The sequence below is a fragment of the Blennius ocellaris genome, assembly GCF_963422515.1.
Source record: "Blennius ocellaris genome assembly, chromosome: 17".
NCBI classification, from domain to species: Eukaryota; Metazoa; Chordata; class Actinopteri; order Blenniiformes; family Blenniidae; genus Blennius; species Blennius ocellaris.
The window spans coordinates 2601653-2628728 of NC_137666.1; the positions used below are offsets into that span (position 1 = coordinate 2601653).

The 27076-nt window shown below is 41.2% G+C and overlaps 1 protein-coding gene across 1 annotated transcript in view; it reads left to right on the top strand.

Moving 5' to 3' along the window:
- Positions 1-214: 214 nt before the first annotated feature.
- The window catches only part of adck1 (aarF domain containing kinase 1), a gene marked incomplete at both ends in the record, with an annotated part of 56380 nt that continues 29518 nt past the window's right edge, over positions 215-27076 (top strand). Inside the window, 3 exons of the mRNA XM_080512590.1 lie at positions 215-346; positions 1645-1728; positions 23520-23723. Coding sequence (XP_080368716.1) covers positions 215-346; positions 1645-1728; positions 23520-23723 — 420 coding nt within the window. The remainder of the gene's footprint in view (positions 347-1644; positions 1729-23519; positions 23724-27076) is intronic.

The window sequence follows — 27076 nt, forward strand, 5'->3', positions numbered from 1 at the left end:
CAGATTCAAGGTTGACGCTATGTCCGATGGGGTTGGGATCTTTTCCGCCTCAGTTTGATAACGATGAATCTTAATAGATGGAAGTTTGCATGTTCTCTCGATTGTTTTTTTTTCCACCAGTGTTATTCCTTGCCTCTTTGTTTGCTCTGTGATGCACTGCTGACCTGTCCCGGTGGTGTAACCTGCACCCTGGTCTCCCTCCCGCAGTGCCCTCATGGCTGGTCGGCTCCTTAAAGTCTCCACCGTGGCCACGGCGGTGTTGGCCTCCTCTGGGTTCTACCTCAGCAACCGTCAGCTGGACATCAACGACCTGAGCGTCATTCGCTTCGGCCGAGCCGCCGCCACGGTGAGCCGCCGCCCCCGCCTCTTCACCAGTGTCCCGAACTCAAGGCGGTGCTCGTTTTCACTCGATTTGAAGTGAGCCGTTATCTCGTTGTCGGTCTTTCGGCCCGATAATCTGATGTCACGAGAGCAAAGTGGCTTTACGAGATTTAAGATTAACATGGTGAGTCGATCTTTGTAGATCTGACCTCCTCTGATGTTAATTAGATTTAATCCCGTTAATAGCCTCACCGGTGACACAAATCACCGGTCATGGTGAAAACGGTAAGGAGGGAAATTCTGCTTTTCCATTTAGCAAGTGAAATGCATGCAACACGTTTTTCCTTATTATGAATTTATCAGAAACAAACTGACTCATTGCATGAAGAGGGAAAAAATAAAAAAACAATAGACATTTTCTTGGGCCAACATATTGTATATTCACAGTCAAGACAAACTTGCTTTAATCAATTAATTTTGTAAAAATATTACTATTTGGCCTCAAGTATATCAGTGGATTATCTTCAGTCACTCAAAATCAAATATTAAACATTCTATATGAACAAATATGTCTTTTAAATCTTAACACAGTCAAGGTGCCCAGTAAAATTTTTATAAAAATAACGTGAATGACACATTTCTGCTAAAATAACGGAAACTGTGAAGTCATTACTATGTATAACTGAAGATACATTTTGAATCGTGTTGTAGAAAAGGAGCAAAAAAAGGGCAGACAGGCACCTTCAGGCAGACTCATCAAGAAGTCATTAGTGCCTTCATAATGCCTCGTTCTATTCACTTAACATTTTCAACTGAAAACGGTAAACTGGTTGCGTTTGGCGACATTTGCTGCTGTACCATATACTGTCATCTGCGTGTGGTTACCTTTCCGAAACACATCAACTGTTGGCTTGACAAGCTCACTACAGTTTTAAACTTTTCTCAAGGATTATCCGAATAAGGCCCGAGTGTCTGACTCGTTGAGGCTGCTAAATTCACATATTTAATAGATATTTTTGTCTTATTTTTCTATTTAGTAGTCCTCTTACATAGCTGACCTGGATCACAAATATTTTTCCCTCTCGCACCATTCGACTGTTCTGATTCTAAAACTTTGCAAACTCAATTCTCTTGTCTCGTAGTCGGCTCCAGAAATGTTTCAGGTACATATTTTGCTCCAAAACACACGAGGGAAAGGTCTGTCAGCAAAGCAAACTTTAAGTCAATTTGTGTTGGAGAAAGCAAAACAAAATGGCTTTTAGCCTCCAAGTGGCCTCTTTCTTTTTTTTTTCTGATGAAATGTTCCTTTTTATTTTTCTGCAGACGGCGATCATCAGCTATGACTACCTGACGGCTTTGAAAAACGTGGAGTATGGCACCGAAGAGTACGTGGCCACCAAATCCAAGGTAGATTATCACTGGGATGACTATATCTATACCGAGTAACATGAGAGTGAGATGGTTACCATGGCCATGAGCTGGAGCTGCACAGAATCTGGCCATAGATCAGATTAAATAAGAAAAAAAAATTCCCGCAGTTGTTCCCGGCTCGGCTTCTCGAAAAACATTTATCCTTTAAGTCTGTCAGCACCAGAGTTTAATTTTTTCTGAGGGAAAACATTTAATTATTGAATCAAAATTTGGCCGAAAGTTTCATCACCCAGTTTGCTTCATACCTCATCCAATATGGCCGCCTCCTCAACCCTGTTGGATGGAATACCCTGAAGGTATTTTTGTTAGTGTATTTTTGAAATAAACACAGAAATTCCAAAAATCATTATCCAAAGAAACGGGTAGGAAATCAATGGGTTTATCGCTTTTTTGAGATCTTTGCTCCTCAAACACTTGTGCGCACATCCTCCCTGACCACTTTACAGACTACTTTTACTACGACTTTCGGGTTGTGTTTAGCCCCCCAGTTGCCACTGAGCACGTCTTCTCCCAGGCTGATATTTGCCACGCTGGCCTCGTTAAGCCGAAGCGTCGAGATTATGCTGCTACATGTACTAAGACACAGATGCACCGCCATTGTTTCGCTCAACATCGGTAATCATTGAAGCAAATTATTCCCCCTCAAAGTCACAAGTACCTGAAAAATTACATCATTTTCTAACTTGCTTTTTTTTTTTTTTTTTTTGCAACTGTCTCTCCACTCTGGCTGGCCCTGCTCCGGCTAATTATACTGTCACTCTCTCTGCTGATACACAGAAGGAAATATTCAAACTACTTTTTCTCTCTAGTGTTGAGTCTGAACACACTTGCGTATACCTCTCGGCTCGGTGATTGTTGGTGCTTATGTTCCGCTGTTTTTTTTTGTTTTTTTTTTCCTTTAGCCAGTTTACAGATTAACTATCAAAGTGTGTTTCATGTTCCCAGAGAGAGGAAATGACGTTGAGAGCACAGACTTGGTTTGATAAAGTCTACTCAGCCTGCATTGCTTGTCCAACAGAGTTGAAATGGCAAGCACAATGTTCACTTTGTACTAAATCTTCAACCTCCACTTGATTATCAAGCGTGGCAATTAGAATGTTCTGTACAAGACACTGAAAGGTCTCTTCAGGGTTTTCCAACTCTTGCAGTACTAAAGAATTTGCATTGTTTTTTTTTTATAGTAATTTGAACAACATACTCTTTGTGCTTAAAGGTTATTTTTCCGGTCATTCGATCAAGGATCAGATAAATGACGTATTATGTTCAATTTCTGGTTCAAAATTGGCAAAGCCATGTGACCCGTGTACAGCATTTACATCCGATTCCGCTTTAATTGACAGTTAAATCGGCCAGCGGGGTCGCATTTGTTGGGGAAATCCCGCCGTCGCGCGCTAAGAGCAGTAAATGTCGGGCCGACGCGCGGCGAGTGATTTGCGGAGGTGTTGCGGTGAAAGGCCGCGGCTCAGTCAGGCTCGCTCAGGAGACGGCTGCAGGGAAAGGTCAGAGACCACCTGCTCCAACAAAAAGTGCACCGGGAGCGACGCCGCGGCAAGAGACCTGCAGTGAACCTTGAAGAGCATGGTTCAGCATGGCTGGATGTACGTGCACACACACACACTCACACATACACTCACTGGCCCAGAGTTCGTACGGCCCCTCGGGCCCTCCCGGTCAAGCCTGGCTACACATGCTGATTAGAATTAATGCATGGTGCTGATTTAATACAGAGTGGAGGCTTACCTCCTAATTATTATGAAGTCATAGAAGTGCAGCGACAGAGCTGTGGCTCCCAGCTGTTGTAGTGTCTTTACGCCACCTATCCCCTCCTGCAGTTGGCTTCTCTCGCCCACAGAAGAGGAAGGGGAATACAAATCAAATCGAACTCGAAATCAATTTCTGAACTGAGTAGATACATTAGTGTCACTCGCCTGTTGAGACTACGATCGACAGTTCTTGCCGATCGCTGAGAGCTCCGCCGATTACTTTCTCGACTCGTTCAACTGTTGGAAGAAGGTGATTCATGTTAAATTGTGTTGTTCACTCCCAAAAGAAACTAAAAGATATTAACGTCATCACCGCGATGACTGTGGAATTACTTTAAAAGTTTTTTTTTGCAGATGATTCAGAAAGTGCTCAAACTCAAATGATCATGATCAGTGACATTGGATGACATGTTCCCTCCCAGGGTGTGGATTTAACAATATGTTTCGCCAACTACATCCACACTTTGTAATAGGAGCACCAATATGAACACCTCTTTATCTCATGAGTACCGCGAGGCAGAACATGAAAGATAACAGCAGTTTTTTCGGGAGCCAAATAAAGGAAAGTACGTTGGCACATTGGCGTAATGCGGCAGTGAGTGGTGACGTCATGCCATGAATTAATTATGTACTTACGCCACAAAGCTGCACTTATTTTGATTTACAAGAAGCTGTAAATAGCTCTTCTGCACTTGCGCAAGTAGATGGACAATAACAACAATGGTGGCCTGCAGAGTGTCACGTCCATATTCTCCTGAGAATCTGTCATGGTTTGGATTTCAAGAAGTGTCGCTGTCGCTTATTCTGCCGGCAGTAACGACTCTTTATTTCCTGAACTTGGACTGATTTCACGTCTGCCACCATGAGTCATCAATGACACGAAAAGTACTTGTTATGCTTTCAATCAAAGTCTTTTTTTTTTTTTTTTTATCATTTCTCAACACCTTTAGCTCTTGTCATCGCTGAAGTTCATCTCATCTTTCCTTTCTGTTGGTTTCGGATGTTGAACCTGCCTCCCTATCCACAAAGTCGACTGTGAGCAGCTTCTCCTGAAGAGTCTTTCTGATCTGTCCGACAGGCGTTTCGGGATTTTCTTCATTACAGTGCGAATTCTTCTGTCACCGACAGTGAAGGACGTCCTTGGCGTGGCGGTTCCCTCAGCCCCTTCGTGATTATAAAACTCATCAGCCCTTTCCTTTCGTGACAGAGCTATCATCGCCTAATGTTTCGTTCTCATCGGGTTTTAAATTCGAGTTGTTGTTGTTTTTTTTCTTTGATTTGTCTGTTTTATATGTCCTGTTCACCAGTGGACCTTCAGACAAAAGTACTCTTTTTTTTTTTTAATAACTGCAAGCAAATAACCACTGTAGTCTAATGAGCCCTTGTTTCTGCATGTCGTCCTCCTCCTGTTAGCGCGTTGCTCTGTGTTCAGCGCTCAGCAGAGCAACGGAGCTGCTTTCAGCCCCTCGTGAAGAGCTTCACTCAAAAGCCACTTAAGCAGCCAGTCTTCCAGGCTCATCAAAGGCTTCCCTGAGCGAACCGAGGGGCCATTCACAGCCAATTAGAGTGTATCACAGAACAAGCATGGGAGCACTCACCGAGTCTGCCAAACGAGAGGTGGAACAGTGAGGGGAGCAGATGGACTGCTTTTGTTGCCCCGCAGTCGGCAGAGTTCCACCGCGAGTCCTCTCAAGCTGAAGACGAGGCTCCTCGCTGCGTCCAATATCGGCGCGAGAGTTTTGTTTGACGTCGCGAGGCGTTTTGCAAAGTGCGCGAGGGCGAAGCCGACGTTCACGGAGCTCCAGCTCTCACGCTGCGAATGCCAATGCGTTCCAGGTCATCAGACGTTGTTGTTAACAGCTGTTGGGACACATCGGCAATAAAACCAAATGACAATAATCTGGTCAGGCTTTGTATTCAGAATGTTTCTGTTTTCACTGGTGGGTTTTACAGTGAAGTTTGTTCAGGAGAAAATGTGTCCTTTATCGGGTGTCATAATAACCTTGAAAGTCAAACTCCAAAGCTTTTCTTTGTGGTCTATATTTTTGCAAAACCCCAAAAATCGGTTGCACAAATGACTATAATCTCAACATAAAGTCAAATTTAATGAAAACTTCTGGTGCAAAATACAGTCATGTAATGTGAATGTATGAAATGTAAAAAAGTCCAAATTCTCCTACAACTGCTGTATTATGCATGTTTATACAAAGTTTCCCTGGCAATATCTGCCATGCAGCAGATATGTCATCTTGGGTCTCACTGTGCTCTGTCTGCTAATCTGAAGAAATTTGTTTAAAAAAAAAATAAATCAATGTTTTCTTTGAAATTCGATGGTGTTTTGACACCCTGGGTCTATTATACCTGAAACTATAAATGTGTCTTTTAATGAAATAATATATTCACCCTCCTCTTGATTGTTTTTGACTCATGCTGGCATTGATCAGAATTCCCGCGGGTTTCCCAACGTTTAGTTAATACTGTGAAAATTGGCGCATCGCTCATTTCTTAACACTTAAGTTTTTTATCAAAACTGTTGCTCACACATGCCAGAATTGGTTTGCTGGACGGGAAAGTGAGTCTCCATCAGCAGCAGACACTCTCTGTCTTTTAAATCTCTGCCTGTAACCGATCACTGTAAACTCACCATGCAGGTTCAGTGCCTTTGTGTAATCAGCTGTGAAAAGTACACGACGGCTCCAAACTCAAAACAGCAGACAGCATGCATTTTATTGATGTTTGCTCACCCCTGTAGCCGTAATTGAGATGCACAGTGGCCCCCGAAACATTCTGGACGTATGCAATTAAATGTGTAAATGGCGGTTATCGAATGACAAATTGTCCCGGAACAGTTTGTCTGCCGGATGCAGCACGAACACGCTAAATTAGAAGCATGTGCAGGACATGTTCGGGGTTAAATTTGAAGATAAGGACACTCAATACTGGCCACATTTAGTCAGTTTTTCATCGGCTTCCAGAACTGCTTACTGTCAGTTTCTATTGTAGTTGTGATTTCAAAAAAAATAAAAAAACAACTTTGTGTTTCAACCCTCAAACCTTTCAAGAGAGTCTGCCGCATTGAGCATGCTGACACTCCGTCCTGCGTTGCATCACACGAGTGGCATTCTGGCTTTAGGTTAGGAAAATAATAATTGTTTGAACAGTAGTTGAGCTTCAAACTCGTAGAGGAAGATCAACATCCCAACCTATACTCAGGCCAATCTGGTGGAACTTGTCTTCTGGATTTTGTTCTCCCAAGTATACTTTCTACTATCTGATCTGTGAACGTGTGAAAATGGCATTTCTCGAAAAGCTGATGTTTGTCTGTATGAGTGTTTCTGCAAATTGATTCCCACCTGCCTCATTATTTGAACTGATGAAAGCTCATAGTTCTCTGTATCTCTCTCTCTCTCCTTCTCTCACATCAGATCAGCCAGTACTTGTCCAATTTGAATGAGCCTCAGTTTCCTGTTCTGCCTCCTGTTGACGGTCAGCTTTCAGGATTCATGTGTTGTGCGCTCAGAGATGTTCTTTTGAAGAGTGGTCCTTTGAGTTACTGTTGCCCTTCTATCATCTCGAACCAAGCTGTTCATTCTCCTCTGACCTCTGGCAATAACAAGGCAAAATCGCTTGAATGTCCTTTCTATGCCATTGTTGTCCAGGGGTCTGCAACCTGTAGCTCTTTGGCCCTTAATTATTTACACGTAAAGTCATTTTCAAAAGGACTTTTAAGTCTTGGCTAAAAAAAATGGCTTAAAAAAACACCGCTAAAATAAAGAAAAATAGCTAAAACAACAAGTTTGGGGGGGTAGCTTTGAAAAAACCTGTAAAATGACTAATATTTCTAACTGATGCTGTATAATTTGGGCTAATATTGACGTCACCTAGTCACCAGATTATTGGCTGTTTCTACTGGCAAGCAAGTATGTCACTAAAAGTTATTTTATATGACTCCCTTCTTTTTAATTATTATACTTGGCCTTACTCTGCTGTGTGCTGAGCTTTTTCTGGAGATAGCTGTTATATTTGAGGTTATTCCCCGGGTACCAAATAGTTTTTCTTGTGTATTCATCTCTCAATCCACTCCAAGAAGACCATTTAATTCTCTATGAACCTTTGAGGGAATTCCAATTCCATTGTGGAGACTTCGTGTCAGACATTCTTGCCTAAACTTGCCGTCAGTAAGTCGGCAAACAATTTCTCTCCTACGCAATCCACGAAACCAGGACACTGCATTTTCACTCCTATTGAGACATTTGTATTTGTACCATGGTGTTTGACTTTCCTATTGTGTGTTTTTCATTATAGTCACCTCTCAGCTATTGCAATAAGTTGTTTCGATGTTAAAGTATTTGTGGATTTTTTTTTTTATGTGATTACAATATTTTAACAGAAGTAAATACTAAAATGACCAGGATGTACCCTCCCTTTTACTCAATGCTATTTTTCGATTACTCTTTTCTGTTAAAATCTTTGAAGGAATTAAAAAAAACTATATGAAGCCCTGGTTTTTTTCCTCTCCCTCTTTTCTCTTATATATCATTTTAGTAAACCCGTGATACATTTCTCAACTTTCCAGTGAAGGTCTTGTCTCGCAGTCAGGCTCCACTCCCCTGCTCTCTATCACGTCGACGCTCTTCTGGAGAATGATAGACGTCAGCCCAACTTCAGTATTGTGGGCAAAACGGCTTTGATGGCACACAAGGCGACGGAAAATTAAGCTGCGAGACAAACTGAAAGCGGCATCATGAGGAGATGAGCGTGCACAACAAGCCACAGGGCTATTTTAGGGCAAAGAGTGAAAAGAGGAGGATGCAGTGGTAGAGAAAAAGAGAAGGGAGGCGGGGGGGGGGTGATGAACCGGTGACAGCGGGGACAAACAGATACTGATGTCTAATGATCCCCTTGCTTCCTCAGCTGCATGAGGAAAAAAAAAAAAAAAAAAAAAAGGCGGGAGCGCGGCGCTGGTTTGGGGAAGCAGCCATTTTGAAGGTGGCTTTTCACGGCCGAGATGAAAGGGAGAACAAAACGCTGATTCACTCCGCGCATCTGCATAGTATCATGCAAATTCTCTTTCAACACCACCCCAAGGTTAAAGATAAAGGCTTGTCTTCTACCCCTGTTACGGGGAACGCGTCTGAGCTTGTGTGTGAATAATACGAAGCTGCAGAGGGGAAGAAAAATCAAAGGCTTTGCTGTTGGTGATTAGTGACTTCTCACTGGAGGAGGGGGGGGGGGGGGGGGGGGAGAAAAAAAACCTCCCTCCTTATCAGCAGCTGTGACAATGAGGTCTTCTGTATTCCCGTTTTGCACTGCCATCACCCGGCTGATGGACTTACCCTCAAAGTGTACGAATGGCAGTAGGGCTTTAGAGGTCAGGCGCATATTCACAGCTACACGTGTTACAAGGACTTAGAACTGGTGAGGTATGATTGATTTACAAGACCATTTGGACTGAACAGTTCCACTTTTCTTTTTTTCTTTTTTCTTTTTGCTGTACTCGACCTGCGTTTTAGCACTATTGTTCTATTAGACACTTTTGAAGAATCTGGAGCAGAAAACTATTGCACTTATTGTGATTGTTCATAGTTGTTTATGTAGCAGGGTAGAAGTAGTATTATTTATAGGGAAAGGTTTGGCCTCACTGTAATGCTTTGAAAGTTAAAACCAATGTTTTGGGACATTTCAACACTTTCACGTGAGTGTCATTGGTCCAAAAATGTTTTGTTCAAAGTTTATTGTTCCATATCCAACTTTTCTTTGATTTTCCTCCATTAGAATATTGGATCATAGGAGCTGCATTCAGAATCTGCTGTGTCTGTGTGAGCTGGACTGGCTCCGCCCACACATTGTCATTTTGGGAAGAAGAGGAAGTACTTTCTCTTGTGGTGCCATGTGCCAGAGCAGAGCTGTCTAATTGTGGGAGGAGTCAAAGGGAGGAGCCTACCATGATTGTGATTGGCTAAACCCCCTGATGACACTATATAGGGTTTGATTTCTGATTGGCTCGTTGGAGCAACACACTTTAACATTCAAACAGTTGGGTGGACAAAAATAGGCCACTCAAATATAATATTTACTGTCTCAGAACCTCAATCTTGTTGTTTTCTCATTTAATTAGAAGCATCTTATTAGTCAAGTGTCTTGAATATAAATAGCAATTTAAAGTAAATGAATAATTTATAAACTTGACAGTAATATAAATGCTAAAACTTCGTAGTTGTGTAACATGAATGAATTAAATGTTAACTTGACTATTCTTAAGACATTAGAAAAAAGATAGAGATGGACACTTTATTAATCCTGAGCGAAAATGAAGTTATCAGCAGCCCACATACAAAAAGACAGTCGGTTTACTTTAGTAGCCAGATTGACATCAACACTAGAATTTATACAAATATAATAGTCCTAGTTTCAATAGCTATAGAAATACTAAATGTATCAAAAGTCAATATTGAGATTATTTACACATTTCAATGCAATAAGTGTAGTAAATGACAAAAAAATGGTATCCTGTATACTTTTAAAAGCAAGATGACTCTGATTGAAGAATGACACTGTTGATCTGCGCAACACTTTTTTGTTGCATAATTGAAAGAGGTGACGAACCATTATTAAAATGTACCAAAAGCTGTGTTAAAATACATCACTCTTTGCATATGTGGTCACCCTTAATCCGTACTGGTTGCAGCCAGCAGATGGCGTCACAGACTGCATCCTTCAGAATATCAGCGCTGCTCTTGTCTCACAGGGGGAAAAAAGAGAGGGTGCTCAGCTTCGATAAGTGCCCACTGCCACTCCTCCAGCTCTGGCTCTGGTGAGGGACACACTATGTAAATACCGGGGTGGGGCTAGATAACTGCTGACCTTGACGAGCTCGTGGCAGCGGCTTATCGGCCAAACAAGTCTGAGGCGGGAAAATCCTTGAGGGATATGGAGAGGAGGGAGCGTTTAACATTTGCTTCCCAGCTGCCTGCTGTAGTTAGATCATCGTTGACAAGCTGATCTCCAGCAGCAGCAGCAGCGGCGGCAGCGGCAACGGCGACATAAATACTGTTTTACTGTCACTGCTGTTTTCGACGTGCCACCCAGGGCAGAGGAGTCAAAACAGCAGCTGGCACGCCGCCCCGGAGCACAAGATTTTAGCATAGTATGTGTTTCAAGGAGTGGCCACTTCCAGGGCGATGTGCAGCAGAGGGCAGCTTTTACTCTCGGCACACACGATCATCACCCCTCAGAAGTATTTGGACAGCGACACGATCAGCAGCCTTCCAGGAAATGTAGATAGGCGGTAGATTGCTTTCACAAAGGTGCTGATTCTGATTCCACAAAATAGAACAAAAACAAAAAACAAATGTTGAGAAAGTGCCAGAGCAAAGGTTTTGAACAAATCCAGTCTGAACCTTCACAAAACAACTTGACAAATGATTGAAAACAAGTGAAGAGAGATCAGATCAACATCTGTGAAGTGCTGATCTGATCTTTCGTCCTACTTTTTTTTTTTTGCTGGATTCTTAGCGAAAATGTGGAGAAAAAAAATAAAAGTTAAATGTTTTGTGGGTTCCTCTATATACTGGGCTCTCACGCTGTTGAAACAGCAGAGGTGTGCGCAGCTGGATACTGATCAGTGGTTATGTGCATCGGTGGTACCAATGATTGTGCTATTGATCAATGCACATACATAGAAGGTGCATCACAAATTGTGTCCACAAAAACATGGGTACCAGCTGAAGATGCGATTGTTGCTTCCAAATGACTTTTCCTTCGACCCTATAGAAGATCTGCAGAAAGTCAATATCCAGTTCCAAAATACAGAGGTGGAGCAACCGAAAATTTAATAATGAGGCCTATAACCTGCCAGCAATGGAATAAATGAAGTATTGCATCATTAAAGGAGCATTAAAAGCCTTTAAAATGCTGCAAGTAATGTAACGATACATAAATAGGGTTACTTTTTTGGGCATAAAAGCTTTTTTTTTTTGCACGTTTTGTGCAATTATAGTTGTAGTATTATAGTCAACCAATTACTTTTTATACTCGGAATGTCCAGTATAAGTGAAATATATAAGGGAAACTTTTACTATTCATTTTTCCTTTTTTTTTTTAAGCAACTTTATGAATGTGACTAATGTGACTAATACCCACCAGATTATATGAAATGCAAATCTGCATGGAATGACCCTGGAAGATAAAGTTTTGATGTCTTTATTAGTTTGACTGCGCTTGTATATGCAAATAGCCGAGAAAGTAAAAAAAAAAAAAAAGATGTTTCCAGGGGACCTTAAAAAGTAAAGGACCTGCCTCATAGTTGCCATGACGACTCCTGAAGCAGATGAAGCCAGCCGTCCATCAGCATCGCATTTGGCTGCGTCCTCTCTCTCTTTTTTTGCGGGAGGGTGGATCTGGTGGCGTTTTCTGTATTCGGAGCTCATTTCTCTCCCAGACGCTTTATTTTTGAATCCATCACCCGAGTCCCCGAGGAGTCGGCCCTCTGCCCAACGGCTCGCACATTATAGAACAAAAAAAAAAAGAAAAGCCCAAAACAAAACAGAAAAACGGATTGATGGAGTCGAGCAGTGCATTTTTCACAAGCACACCCAAACAAATCATTCTGGAATGAATTTGTCACGGAGTCATCCCATCTCATCAGCCCTGTAATCTTTGCTGCCGCGTCATCGACAAGTCATGTATGATCGTGATGTGGCAGACACCTCTATCCTGCGCACGAGCAACTGAATCCGAAACCAGTTTGATACGTAGCAACTTAAATGCTAAAGATCGTCAGTTATGACGTTTCTGTTTTTACTCTTGCTTTATTCTGGGGGTTGTCTGCTTTTCCGAAGGAGGCCAACCTTGTAATAGTTTGCAGAGGCATTTGAAAAAAACAAAACAAAAACAACACAGCTAATATTTTCGACAGAGGAATCGTAGATGGTGTGGGAGTGAAGTCAGAACGAGTTTGTGTTTGGATAGAGAATAAGCTGGTTTAAACATAATTACTCTAAATGTGAGACAAAACAAGCCTCAGGGCAGCTTTTTCAATTTCAAAGGTGAGCAGAGTCACCACATTCACACTATTTATTCTTTTTTTCTTTTCTTTTCAGAATAAAAACTAGGCCAACTTATCTTGGGTAGTAGAAGCAAATAAATAGCATTGAAATTATGACACTGTTTATTGACAATACAGCTCGAGCTCCTCGGCTTTAACATTCCTGAACGGGTTCATTATGATTTTAGTGATCTGCTTCCAAAAAGCACAGAGTACTTATCTGGACACGTGTAAACTGTATTGATCTGTTGTATACGTGTTACTCATCGACTGTGGCTCGGTTGGTGGCGCGGGTTGTCTCTCAAAAGTTTACCGGTGTGATTCTCTTTCTGTGGACATAAGAAAGTAAGAAACTGAATACCAGCTTGCACCGAATATTTCATTATGAAATTGTAAATTGTTAATTCTACTGATTTAAAAGTTCCTTTCAGTGAGTGAAAAAGGCAGATTCTGGTTATAGATGTCACTCAATGAGTTAAGATAGTGGACAGAGACTGGAGTTACTTCCAGCCAGTGGGTAAGAACAAACCCAGAGTTCACCGCAAAGTATTTCAAGAAATGCAACAAGAATTATCACCACTTTCATATCTAAGAAGAAGGCCCAAATCTGTCACAGAAGCTGATAGGATCCAAGAAATGTAAACATTATGCAGACCTAAATCGGTAATAGTCATCTATGAATATAGTGAACATCTATATCTCATCTGTATGTCAAACAGTAATAGCTGAGTAGTATGCTGTAACTACTCTTAAGTTTATTTTTTTTTCTTACAATGTCTGCGTGTACATCAAAGGAAGTCCTTGTTCTACATCAGTCAGCATTTATAAAACCAGACACAATTAAAAAAAAAAAAAAAAAGTCTATAAAACCACTCAAAAAATGGTGGAAAAATATATAGTAAGCAATAAAAAGCACATCATAAAATAGCGGCACAGTCATCAGTCCCAGAAGAGCAGAAAAGTGGCAGGGGCAGCACTTTCCCAGGACGACGTTGCCTTGAAATAAAGTCTTTACAAACGGCTTGTGCTTTGTGCGCGCTGATTAGTTTGTGTTGCCCTGTAGTGAGAGAGTAGGATCCCACAGGGAGTGTGCTATTGAAATTACAGTGAATGGAACGCTATTTAGTTTAGGGTTTTTTTTTTTTTTTTTTTGAGGACTAATCACGCAAACACATGTATACAGCGCCTCAGGTGTACAGCCACCGGAGGCGCTCTACACCAACCAGGCAACGCCGAAGCACCTGAGCACCGTTTCCTTTGCATGGACTCTTCCTCTCTCTATGCAGGTTTTGTCAATTTTTGCTTTTATAACAGCAGAGCGGATCTCGGAAAATATGTTTCTATGGTGGAGAGAGGGGCACAGGAATTTTTGAGGGGTTGCCTCATATGCCAGATGCATGTACACTGAATTTAATCGCATTTTCCAAATAAGCCAATCAAGTGCCGCTCTGGCGTTTTCTCGTGTTGCATTCACTGCAGGCGGTGATTCACGCTCTTAAATGTCAAATTGGCCATAATTTTCCTTTAATTTGTTGATGGTAATATAATTTGTTGACTGGCATGGCTTTTTTTTTTTCAGGGTGGCATTGGCCATGCTGTGCCAATGGCATATTTGGTATTAATCGCCCTTTTTAATTGTTTTATGCATGACATCAAAGTATGTCAGTCAATCTCGTGTCCTCTTGACGAGTGCCGGCCAAGTCGGGTGCACGAGCTTGCAGCCTCATACACATGGCGATGACGAATGTGGATATTGACGGGCTGTCGGAGATGAGGAAGTCGAGACCTTCCCTGCAATGAGGACGGTCTCATGTAATAGCTGGTAGTAATAGACCGACAGATCACGGCCTGTGTCCTTTGAAGCGTTTGGCCCGCGTCAGTCTTTGGAAGACGGGTTCCTCTGAAGTGATACGCAGGTTAAAGTTAATGAAATGCAGCCGTCTGCTGGGCATTTCCGGGGCCTCACAGTTGGGTTGTGAAGGGGCACACCGGTTGCCTAGCAACCGTGGCCTTACTACCGTATTATGGGGAAGAATTGAAACCTGAGCTGCAGCCAGTATGGCTTTTCTCTCCCGGTGTGGCGTGAGGAGAAGATGCTTCACTCCCATCGCATATACTGAGGTTCGCTGGGTGGCATTAGTTCAGCTGTCTTGCTGACTGGGTTTGGGACGTGGATTTGTGCAGCAATTCATTTGGCCCTTGGATGCAATCTCGGAATTGGAAAACAATTATTACTAAATTCACCAAGACACCGCAACTAACTTAAGCCCAAGTTGTTGTTTGTCGATAATTCAATCATTTGCAGCTTCATCAGCCATTTGAAACAGTTTCAGAAGAGAAAAGGAAGTGTTTTGATGTGAAAAATACAAACAATTATAACCTTTTGGCTCAGGTTAAGAAAAATATGAAGAAAAAGACAAAAGATATAAGATGAAAGCTTGAATATTTTTGACTTCGTTTTCTTGAATTTCTATTATCCTCCTCTGCCATTGTGATGCTACTATGCCTGGTCCAGATGTGTGACATACATTCACTGAATATGGCAAACAAATCATATCAATCAATCAACCGGTTTTCTACATATGAACGTAAATATTTTGAAGTGTATGTTCTACTATCTGAAGCAAGCAAAGGCACTTACACTTTCTTGCCCTCAATGTTGGATGAAGCTCGAAATGTCATAAATCAGGCAAAATAATTGGGAGTGATGTTGAGCAGATGTAGGAATGTGTGGATTTCACTGTGGTGTGAAGTGTGTGTGCGTGCGTGCGTGCGTGTGTGTGTGTGCGCACACCATGCACTGACAGAGCTCTGCCGATCCCCTCTGCTGCCGAGCAGCCACTGGCTTGTGGCAAAGTCTTTCCGCCGTCCATGTGACGCCGAGGCACAATTACTGAAGCATGACAATAAAATGCGGAGCATGAAATTAACTGTGGCTTCTACTGAAAAATCACCCCCTGCCACCGTCTCCCTTTTCTTTTAACCCTTCTCCCCCCCCTCCCCTCACCCTCTTACGTTTGCCATCGAGCTCGCGTTTTTTTTGCTGCTCTTCTCACATCGGGAGTAAAAGCGGCCCCGTGGCGGAGGCACGGCGAGGGTTTCGCGTCTACACTTGGCTCCGAGAGATAACGAACTGTGCCGGTTTATCCCCACCTCCTTGTACCGCTGTCGAACTGTGGTAAAATAAATGCCATTTTTAAAATACCCGCAGCAGCAAGAGGTCTCCCGAACTGAGCCTCGGGTCTATTTAGATACCGTACATTCTGGATCATTGTGTTGAATACTGGCGGGATCTCGCGCGAAAGGCTTCGCTAACTCCTGGGGCTTTGCTGCCGTAATACTCGTAGACAAGGCCTATTGACTACACAGGCTTAAATGTTACCACAAACACACATATCCACACACTAGTCTCGCACCCCCCACAACCCCCCTCTCTCGCCGCCTCTCCGCCGTCTCTCCCCCGGTGACAGGCGGCTTGATGAGCCTCAGTGAACTGAGTAACGAGCTAATCATGAGCATCCCGGTAATAAATAGGCCTTGTTCATAGTCCGCTAATCCCAGTCATTTAGCCCTGGTGTGGCAGCAGAAATCAATTACAGCAGCTGGGTTCCCAGTGCAGGACGCGGCTCTGTGGCGCCCAGCTGCACAGCACAGACACACCTTTGACTCTTTGACCCCCCCCACAACGGCGCAACATTAATTGTGCTCTCATGCAACTCATGCACAATTTGATTTGTACATAAATCATATTTGCTTTACATTTTTTATTATTTATTCCCTGCCAGCCTGCAACGGACAATTTGCTTGCCCTGCATGTGGACTGCTTAGTGTGCAGAAAACAGTTGTGTAAGGTCTTCAGTGCCTCTGATGTCACTTCTGTCGTCACGAGGCCTTTGAAAGGCATTGAAGTAAAACCAGGAAGAGAGGGTGTAATTACACTCTAAAGACATCTCAGAGTCACTGCAATTATCAGTTTCCGACTTGTAAATAGTCTTCACATCCAACATCCAAGATGGAATTATGACTCAGAAATATGCAGGGTATTTTTAATTTTTTTTTAAATGTTCCACTCACCCGAGCTCGAGGGATTGATTTCTGGCACATATGCATATTTATCTTCTGATTGATACGTTTTTATGTTGCTTGTAAATGTGAAATAAAAGTGATATTGCTGTCTATGTATTTAAAAGAAATCCAATCGTGATGGACTTTAATGTGGAAAGTGAAGAATTTAAAACAATATAATGTGTATCTATGTATTTATTTACAAACTATTTAAATCTGAAAGACATTCCAATCAATTGTATATCGGGAAATCTCTGGTAGAAACAAAACAATGATATCACCTTGGTCAGTCGACAATGTGTGTCTTTGCACAATCGATTTCGCCGTTGTGTGCCATCTTCCTGCTTCGTCCCGCAACACTTGCACTCGACTGGAGAACACAAAGGGAGGGGAGGAGTTATTCCTCGAAAACAATTTGCCATCTGTGCTTATTGGCATCTGAACGCTGTCCACCGACCTGCACGGCGGGGAACTGGCCCCGGGGCCAGTGCTTTAATTACAAACATAAAGACAGTCGGAGCTGAAGAGGGAGAACAATTTTAAGAGGGAAATGCAATCCCAATGAAACAATTGTTGTTGTTGGTTTTTTTTTTTTTCTCTCCAAACGAATCCCTGATACGATACCACATTGTATGTATTCATGTCTATAAACAATGCTAATAGAGCTCTTACAACTCTGAATATCTGTTTGTTTCTAAAGTGGTCCTGAGGCATTGTCGATGATATCGGATTGTTTTCAATCTCCTACAAGTTAAAACCCTTTAAGGCGCATTGACATGACAACGCTTCAAATGAAAACTAACTGTGTTTCTGAATAGTTTTGACTTTATACAGCAGCGTTTTGGAAGCAATGTCCATTTGCTGAGAGATGGCAGAAAGCATATTAGGAGAGCGTGGTTGCTTTTGTAATGAAACACACACACACACACTCGCCCACAGAACAATATGCTATAAACATTTAAATGTTTGTACATAGACATGTGTTCAGACAAACGACAAAGTTGGATTGTTATTGTGATGACTCAACTCTAAAACCAGCATTCCCAGGAGAATATGGACTGGGAGCCATGACACTCTGGAGGTAAACATTGTTGTTATTGTTCATAGACTCTCACATGTGCAGATTAACTATTTACTTCTGTTATGTGCAGTAGCAGCGTTTTATAGAAGTTGTGTTTCCCCCACATTTCCACTGCGATTCAGAGTTGGAGCATTTTCCAAAAGTTCTGCCTTGGGAGCAGTTTATATACATCGCCATGATTTCCAGATGAGTGACAACAAAGTTAAAATTTTGTTCTTATATTTCTCTTAGTTGTGTGTCACCATAAAGGGAAAAGCGAAATCATAACGCACAATCCGACTCCGTCATGAATGTTGCTACATTTACACCCAGCAAGAGCTCACTTAATGATCTTAATTGAGGTTGTTCATAACTTCCATCTATAATCATTTATTTCATTACAGCACATGATGGTTTTGTGATTACAACATAATCATTTGATTACCACAGTGGATGTTTAATGGGTGGATGCTCATTAAAGTTACACATTATCTTCTCCTGACTTTCTTAAGTCTCCTTTACACTGGTCAGCCGTAACATTATAACCACCTACAGTACGATATAGTAGAGTAGTAGAGAGCTTTATTCCTCCCCAGGGGGAAAAACAAACTTACAGCAGCTCAAGGTAAAAGGTGCAGACCTTATAAAATTAAGGAATTAAAATATGTAAACATATGTAAATATCTAAACAAGAGCAAAAAGAGCACAAAAAATAGATTATGTAAAAATAAAATAAAAAATAAAACAATCCAGTAAAAAGAAAAATCCTCTAAAATAGAGCAGATTGCCAGGATTGCTATACACACAGTGTAGATAGGTAAAGAGCTGTACTCAGTATATATATAAGCCTGATCAGCTCTGGTACGTACACGCTAAAAAAAAAAAAAAAAACACACAAAGAAAAGTTTGGAAAAATTGTTCATAAATCAAACTTGAGGTCTGCAAAGAGTGAGACACGAGAAAACATTATTCAAAGTGAATCTATTTACTCTGCATTTGCGCATCCGTGTTGACAAATTCATCACCAATCACCAACAACGAACAGTCCAGTGCATTAATTCCACCTGCAGACCTACTGAGACTTCTGTACACGTACATCAGCGTCGTCTACCAATAATGACTAAAAATGAGCACAATTTCCCGTGTGAAGATACGGCGGTGATACCAGAGGTCAGGCAACCGTCGTCAGACTGCTCGCTTCCTTCCTAAAACAGTTGTTTGAATTGTTGCGCCTATCTTTATTTGTAATTACAAAACCAATCATACACAGTTGGTACTTTCTGTTTTTAGTAAATCTCATTATCAGCTTCAACTGTTGATTGCCTCGCAATTGCTTGTTACAATAATCCATTCACAATTCGCAGAAATCTAGTTTTGATGTGATTTAACAAATGGGATCGTTTCGGGCAGACGGCCTTGAATCTGTGATGCTGTAGTATGTTTGGATTATTTATGTTAACAGCACTACAGAACTACTTTGGCCTGTTTAAAACTTGTAGCTATTGCAGCTGATGATGGCACATCTCCACCGTCAAGCTCCGTTGACACTCTTGTCTCTCCAGATACATATAAACCTGTTTTTTTGTGATGCACCTGAACGCTTATTAACTGTCCTGCTGAAAAAGCCTTTTTGTTTTTTTTTCCCGGCAGCTGGCTGACGTCACAGCCGAAGTTTCTTCTTCTTCTTATGTTCTTCTGGGTATGCAGGGGCCTTTATGTCACTCGTTAGTTTCCCTGGTCAGGAGGCTTTTCCGCCGAGCCGTGCTTCACGACACACGCTAAGGAGTTTTGTGGCTCACACACCAGCAATGTTATGTGCTTAAAACGATTAACGTATGACTGATACAATCATTAACAGTGACCTGGTGCGTGTCCCTCTACCCTATGCACACTGGAGATGCAGGAGATGTGGCGTCGACACAGATGCCGTGCTGAGGTGATCTGCGGCATATCAAATTCATTAAGTACTTCTATTAGCACGACGCAAAACGGTTAGCACCTGTACTTGTCCTTAAATCCCTCGATATAAGCGATATGGACCTGGTCTTTATGTCACGGCTCGTCAATGTATACAACAATAGAACATGTGAATCCATCTTAAGGTTTTGAAGATATGTCGCTGCGTTTTTTCTCTCGATATGGTGATGCTGTGGATCGGGAGGTAAAGTGGGTTGTCCGTTCCCATTACCGGAGCTTCAATTCACTGTGTCAATTTCTTTCGCCAAGACATGTAAACTCAAACTGCAGGCAAGCGCCTTGCACGGCTGCCGTCATTATCTGTGTGTTGAGTGGGTGAATGCCGTAGCGTGGAGCACTTGAAAATGTCGTATAATAATGCTCCATCCGTCTTCCGCCTGCCTCGCCGCCTCATTGTCTCACCCTTTCATCCCTTTCACACGACCCTCTGAAGCAAGCGTACGACACACGGGCAGGCTCCTCCAGCCTTTTTATTTCCCAGCCTTTGCCAAGTGTGTGAAGAGGATGAGTGCAGAGATACCCAGAGGCATTGTTGCGCCGAGCTCCCCTCGCCTCTCTGTTGTACCACAAATTAACCCGTGTGTTTTAATTTGCTCGCGCTCCATCCCATTGGATTGCGCATGTGTGCTGATGGTGGGCGGCGGCGTGCGGCGGCCAATCGGCGGGCAGCCCGCTCCAACCCATCCCACCGCCGCTCCCCCCCACCCCCCCACCCCTTCCTCCCCGGGCTGTCGGTGAGCAGCATCGCCATGGTGATGTCACCGCCTCCAATCCGACAAAGCATACTGATTAGCAGAGAGCAAGACTGTGAAGTGCGACGATCGATCTGATGATGAGGCAACCCGGCCGTCAGCAGACCGACGGCGGATTTTCACCGCGATCGCCTCCAAATCAGACTCTGATTACATGGTGTCAAGATGTAACCCCGTCCATCGAAAGATACACATGATGATATGTATGCCGCCGAAACGCACACAACGAACCAGCTCTGTAATAAATCAAAATATCCACGGTGATGTTGGGAATGAGTCAAGTGAACAGGAGTCAGACTTGTGGGGATCATGGTTACCTGCTTCCGAATGACATCACATCTTAAAGTCTGACACAGACTGAACAATTTCTGTGAAAATACAACCAGAAGACGGTGGAAACGATTCACTAATTGTTTTCTGCAGCATGGTTTTTGTAATTTTTATGATTAGTGCTCAATACTTGGTGGAGCATTTAAAACACTCTTCTTGTTCCGCTTGAACGCAACTCACAAGTTACATTTATTTAAGGAAAGTCTGAAGCGACACATTTTATTTTGACCAGCAAAACCAAAAGATACCGACTTTATCATTTTGAAGGGACACGGAAAAAGCCCCCTTCCACTTACAAAACAGTTTGATAATAGTACTTAAACTGACCAGTCGTTCAAGCTGTGGTTTCAGTAATTACTGGTTTTATAGCATCCTTCAGTGTCACGGATGAAAGTCGACGCTCAGCTTAGTTTGTTTGGTTTAATACATTAAAAATAAATCGACATCAACTCTATTTTTTCTTATTTTGTGAGGAGCAACCTGGAAGAACTGTCCTCGTTAAACGTTTTTCACTTGACGATAGTGTAGAACATGCAGCGACAAGATTACTGTAAAATGAACTATTACCTCTATTTAAAGATTTGTGCACACCAAATTGTTTTATTGGCAACCTACTAAAAACACCTACCTGCTTTCATTTCATATGTCCTCCGGCCATTTAGAATTGAGAACAGATTTGACCTTCGCTATGTTTGTTGTTGTATGTTGTTGTGTTGCCAAAGACATTGTTTAAAATTCCATTAACATGAATACAGCATGAGATCTAATGATCAAAAAAATAACACATTGAAACACACCAGAACCAATTTGATGTAAAATAATTGCCTAATATTTCATTTCCTTTTTGATTTTTAGAATTAAGTTTTTCAGTATTTTTAGTGTGTCCACATTCCACACTTTGCTCACAGTTGTTGTGATGAAGACTTTTTAGATCTTTAAATTGTGTTGGTTTCTGCAAAGAAGCTTCTTGAAAATAATCATAAAAAATACATTTAATTTTCTGTCTAAAATCGCCTGCTTAGAACAGTGGTGTTAAACATGAGGCCCGCAAGAGGCTCCAATCCGGCCAAACCACTCAGTAAATTGAAAAAAAAAAGAAACCATCAACTTTCTAACACAGTTTATCAGGGGGAGTTTGTAAAAACATGCATGCAAAATGAAGCAAAATGCAACTTATAGGAGAAGATTTTTGGACATTTCACTGTGTTTTGCTCTTTATTTTTTAAATCGTATCATCACTCCTCCGAATGTATTGTTTCCCTTTATTATCAAACTATATTGGGAAATAGGATTCTGATTGTAAATAATATTTTATTCACTCAATTGTTATGTATACAGTAGTACACATTTTTTATGAAACAATAGAAAAATTAAATTAAAGAGAATTGGGTTGTTTTTTTGTTTTGTTTTAAATCGTGATCAAATATGTTAAACTTGGAACATTTGCTCATTTGTTGTGGTCATACATGAGCGGCTCCTCTAAAGGGGCTTCTTTAAGCAGAGAGGCTCATCTGGTAATCTCTGGTGACTTGTTTCTGTCATTGCTTTGTCATCATCGCCCAGATGACACTCATGTCAAACGGTCCTGCGGGAGCTCTGTCTGTGTGTGTGTGTGTGTGTGTGTGTGCGTGTGTGTGTGTGTGTGTGTGTGGTGGGGGTGACGGAGGTTAAGGGGAGCTAATTTCACGCCTTTTTATTTGCACTGGTCTCAGGAGAGGCGCTCTCCGTAAGCATTATCACTTCCAGCTGGTTCAAATGGGACAGACGGGACGGGACCACCACTGTACACACACACACACACACACACACACACACACACACACACACACACACACACACACACACACACACACACACACACACACACACACACACACACACACACACACACACACACACACACACACACACACAGCTCCCGCATGACATTGTGCCATTGTTCATATATAATTTCTGGTTAAATTTGGGGGAGAAAGGGACAATTTGTAAACCTTATTACAGCCACAGTGCATCCTGGGTAATGAGTATCCGAGTTTATTCATTTTAAAGTGTAAAAGGGCAAAACGTCTGAATCACAGATATGCATTTGAAGCTTTAGGAAAACAAAAACATCCAGAGTGAATAAAGTTGCCACTTTTTTTTCTTTGTTGCGTTAAAGCTAGTTTAACATAAGTAAAACATAGTTTAAAGACGAAATTGATGCATCTTCTCTTGTGTTGCATGTTCTCGACTTCACAAGTAAAATGTGAATTTAAATAGATGAATCTCAACGTAAAGATGCAGTGTACTTCAGTACTATAATTGTATTACAGAAAACATTATACATAAATAACATCTATTTATATTTTCAAAATTGTTTATATTTCTGTAAGTATTTAGAATGTTGAACATTAACAGACTGATGTAAAAGTGCTGAAAGGCAAATAAGTTGCTGATCTTCTCTTCTGCTCCTTTTCATTCAAAATGTGTTGAATTGGAAGTTTCGTAGCTAAGACTCTTTATTTTGATTTTGATTTTTTGTTTTACTTTTGAATGAATATCAAACAAAAAATATTTGTTTTCCAACATTTTATTATTATTTTTTTTTTTTTTACTTTTTCTAGATATTGGCAAATTAAAAGTGTCTTCAAATCCTAACCTGATTCATGAGATTCACAAGAAAAGTTGTTTGCAAGTCTGTCCTTTTTTAAGGCGCACGTGCAACCAGACCTTGTCAACATCTGATGTCGTGGCTGCTCCTTAAAGCCGACGGCTCCGTCTCTCTTCACCTCCAGGTCCACCGGCGATCGGCCGAGCGCCTCCGGGACCTGTGCTGTGCCAACCGGGGCACCTTCATCAAGGTGGGCCAGCACCTGGGCGCTCTGGACTACCTGCTGCCCGAGGAGTACACCTCCACGCTGAAGGTGCTCCACAGCCGGGCGCCTCAGAGCAGCATGGCGGAGATCCAGCAGGTCATCAGAGAGGACCTCGGGAAGGAGGTGAGTCTGGCGTCGTACAAGTACTGATACAAGTACTTATTAAATGCCACGAAGTCTGATTTATACTGCAAAAGGAAACACGACGGCTATACATCCATCTATCTCGCTCTATCAATCGATACGTTTACCTTTCACTAATAACCATTTATAACTTTGGAATTCATACTAGAGCTTTTTCTTCTTCCTGCTTTATTTTTTAATATGTTTGATTTAAAAAAAAGATTTATGCATCTTCATTTTCATGTTTTGAAATAATGCCAATCCACATTAATGCCAGTGTGCACACAACACCTGTGACTTAACAAAATCGTTTTTTTCTTATCATTTACTTTCGATTATATTAAATATAGTTATATGTACATTTTCGGTAATTTGCACAACATGAGAGGCAATTAAAAAAAAAAAAACACAGATTTTTGTGACTTCCTGAATCTGTTTGACTTTAAAAGCCCAATTAATTCCAAACTCTGAGCTGTAAACATATCATGTGAGTCAAACTACTTTCATTCTAAATTGAATCCCAAAGGTGAGGTAACATTTATGGAATTTTTAAGGGGAAGAAAAGTATCTGTATTTAATCATTTTTAGATTTCCTGTTAATTTGATGCGCTTAAGTTTTGGCGCCTTTGAAACTCCTTGAGTTTTGTTTTTTTTTTTGGGGTGGGGGGGGGGGGGGGGGGGATTTGAAGTCTGGTCACGCTCTGAAGGTGAGAGCTGGTGCTCATCCCTGCATGTGCACTTTGTTTGAAGCGGGAGGAAGGGAGGAAAAAAAAAAAAAGTGGGGGGAATTAAGGCGAAGTGGATACGTCTGACATTCTGTCTTTATTTAATTTCACAACCAAGCAATGCTGCTGAAAAAAAAAAGCCGTTAATGCTGCTGTTAGCACAGAGTGCAGCGTTTGCTCTCAAACTACTTGTTATGGGGCCTTTTAGAGCCGCAGGAGGCGAGGCAATTATTCTGTTATTCTCAGCTACAGTACATTGGTTGTCTCCTTCTACTACACACAAAAACACACACACACACACACACACCGGCTTTGTGTGTGTGTGTTAGTAAAATAAATGGCGTTTGCTGTGTGTTGTTTCGTACATTACATCTATAAATGCTTTGAGCACGCTGTTCCTTCAGTGTTACGCAGTCCCAAACAATCACTACATTTTTAAATTTGACCAAAAAAAACAAAACAACAACTGCAATTTGTGAGGCAGCAAGAGTTAAATCTTGTTAAACATCATCAGAAGTTTCACCACCATCAAGTAGATTTTAATGCACTGGAAAGTATTCTCGAGTTTTATTTGACTAATGATGCATATAAGAGGAACATAGGAAGTGACTAAAAGAAAATGCAAATTTTTTAAAATGTTTTTTACTTTCTGTATTTATATGCATTTATGGATGCATGTATGCATTTATTAACTTTTTCTTTTTTTCTTTCTTTTTTTGTAGTTTATTTCAAACATACGCTCTGACGTTTTATAATTTTTCAATTATATTTCCTTTTTTAACTTCTGTAATCTTGAGGGTATTTTACAACTACTTTTTATTTCAAGCACACTTTCATAGCGATGTTCTCTTTGTTTATCATCGTATCATCAATCATCTGTGAAGAACTTTGATGTACGACAACAAATAAAACAATAATGGCCAATAACATAATAACTACCAGTAATGTCATAATATTGGCAATTTGGAATGTAATAAAGTCAATCACGTTTTTGCCAATAATGCAATAAAAAGTAAAATCCAGAATGAAGAGAGCATGAATACTCAAAGGATGAATATAACAGCGTTTACTATGCTCATTTTTGATAAGCAAAATATAAATGAGGCTTTTATTTACAAGAAATGTAGTCCCATTACATTATTTTATTTATTATAAAGCGTATAACATTATTGACCATTATATTATACTATTGATTGCTACAAGATGCTATACAAATGCTGGTTTAACATTTTCTTATGGTATTCACACTCTTCTGTGTAATAATACAATCCTAAGCATTGTTATAAAATGTTTTAATTGGAAGGGTAACGTTAACTCTCAACTGGGATTCTAATCCCGGGTCGCCCATACTTAAAGTCAAGACTTCACCTGATGGCCAAGAGAAATCCTAAAATGTATTATTTTGTGATAAAAGTTTTTTTTTTAAATGTCCGTACATCCTCTGCCTGCTTGAGAACAGTGTGTACGGTGGGAACGGCACTGAACAACAGTGGATTATTTGCGGCTATGGAGGAGCGTTCAGTGTCTTTTTCTGCATTTTTGCGATATTCTGGACTCTGAGGCAGTTTCTTCCACCAGCCCGTTAGAACAGCAAGTTCCCTCAGAATACTGCTTAATGCTTTTTTCTTTCTTTCTTTTTTTTTTCCTTTCTATTTATTTATTTTTAACCACGAACCAAAGTCTTTTTATTTGGTCTGCGAGGGTGTCTTCCACAAGAAATCTCTGTTCAAGTTCGAGTTCTGATGGTTTTTCGTGCACAACAGTTGCACTGACCGTTGTCACACGGTGCGCTGAAAGTTTTTGCAGTTACACTTGTCGTCGTCGCAACGTAAGCTGGGCCTTGTAGTTGTCGCACGTAATATCAAACGTTATCGTTCTCGATTGTTTGCAGTATTTCTGCCATTTCAGTGTGAATGGACATCGTCTGCAAAATGTTGAAAACGATGTGTTTTCACGTAAACTGGCATTTATACGGATTTGGGGGGGGGAAAGGACTTAGATTTTCACTTCTTGTTTCTCACACTCTGGTGTTCTGGCCCCCTATTTTAAACCACTTGTTAAACATCTTGGGGTAACGTTTGACGATGGGCTTAAATTTGATAAACAGATTAGTTCTGTTGTCAAAGCCAGCTTTTATCAGCTCCGTCTCCTGGCCAAAGTGAAGCCGTTCCTGAATCAACAGGATCTTGAGGAGGCAATACATGCATCTTCCATTTCACGTCTTTAACTAGTGCAGAACGCCGCTGCCAGATTTCTTAGAAACTCATCCAGACGTGAACACTGTCGTCTCTCCACTGGCTTCCAGAATTGATTTTAAACTCCTGTTGTTTGTTTTTAATGCTATCAATGGCCTGGGTCCCTCTTACTTGTCTGATATTTTAACTATACGTGACCACGGCAGGGCCCTGCGTTCTAGCTAATGTTCATTGTTTGCTTCAAATAGCTTCGGGATTTTCTCACAACAGTCTAAACGTCATCAAGTAAACATTATTGTCCTCAGATGCAGCTTCATAAAAGCTATCAAATTAATGTCAAGGTTGGGTCCGAAAGCATTTCTAATAACGAGTTGACATCATTGTATTGGTTGTTAACTGTAAAAGAACTCCCAATTCAAGTTTAATCAGCCTC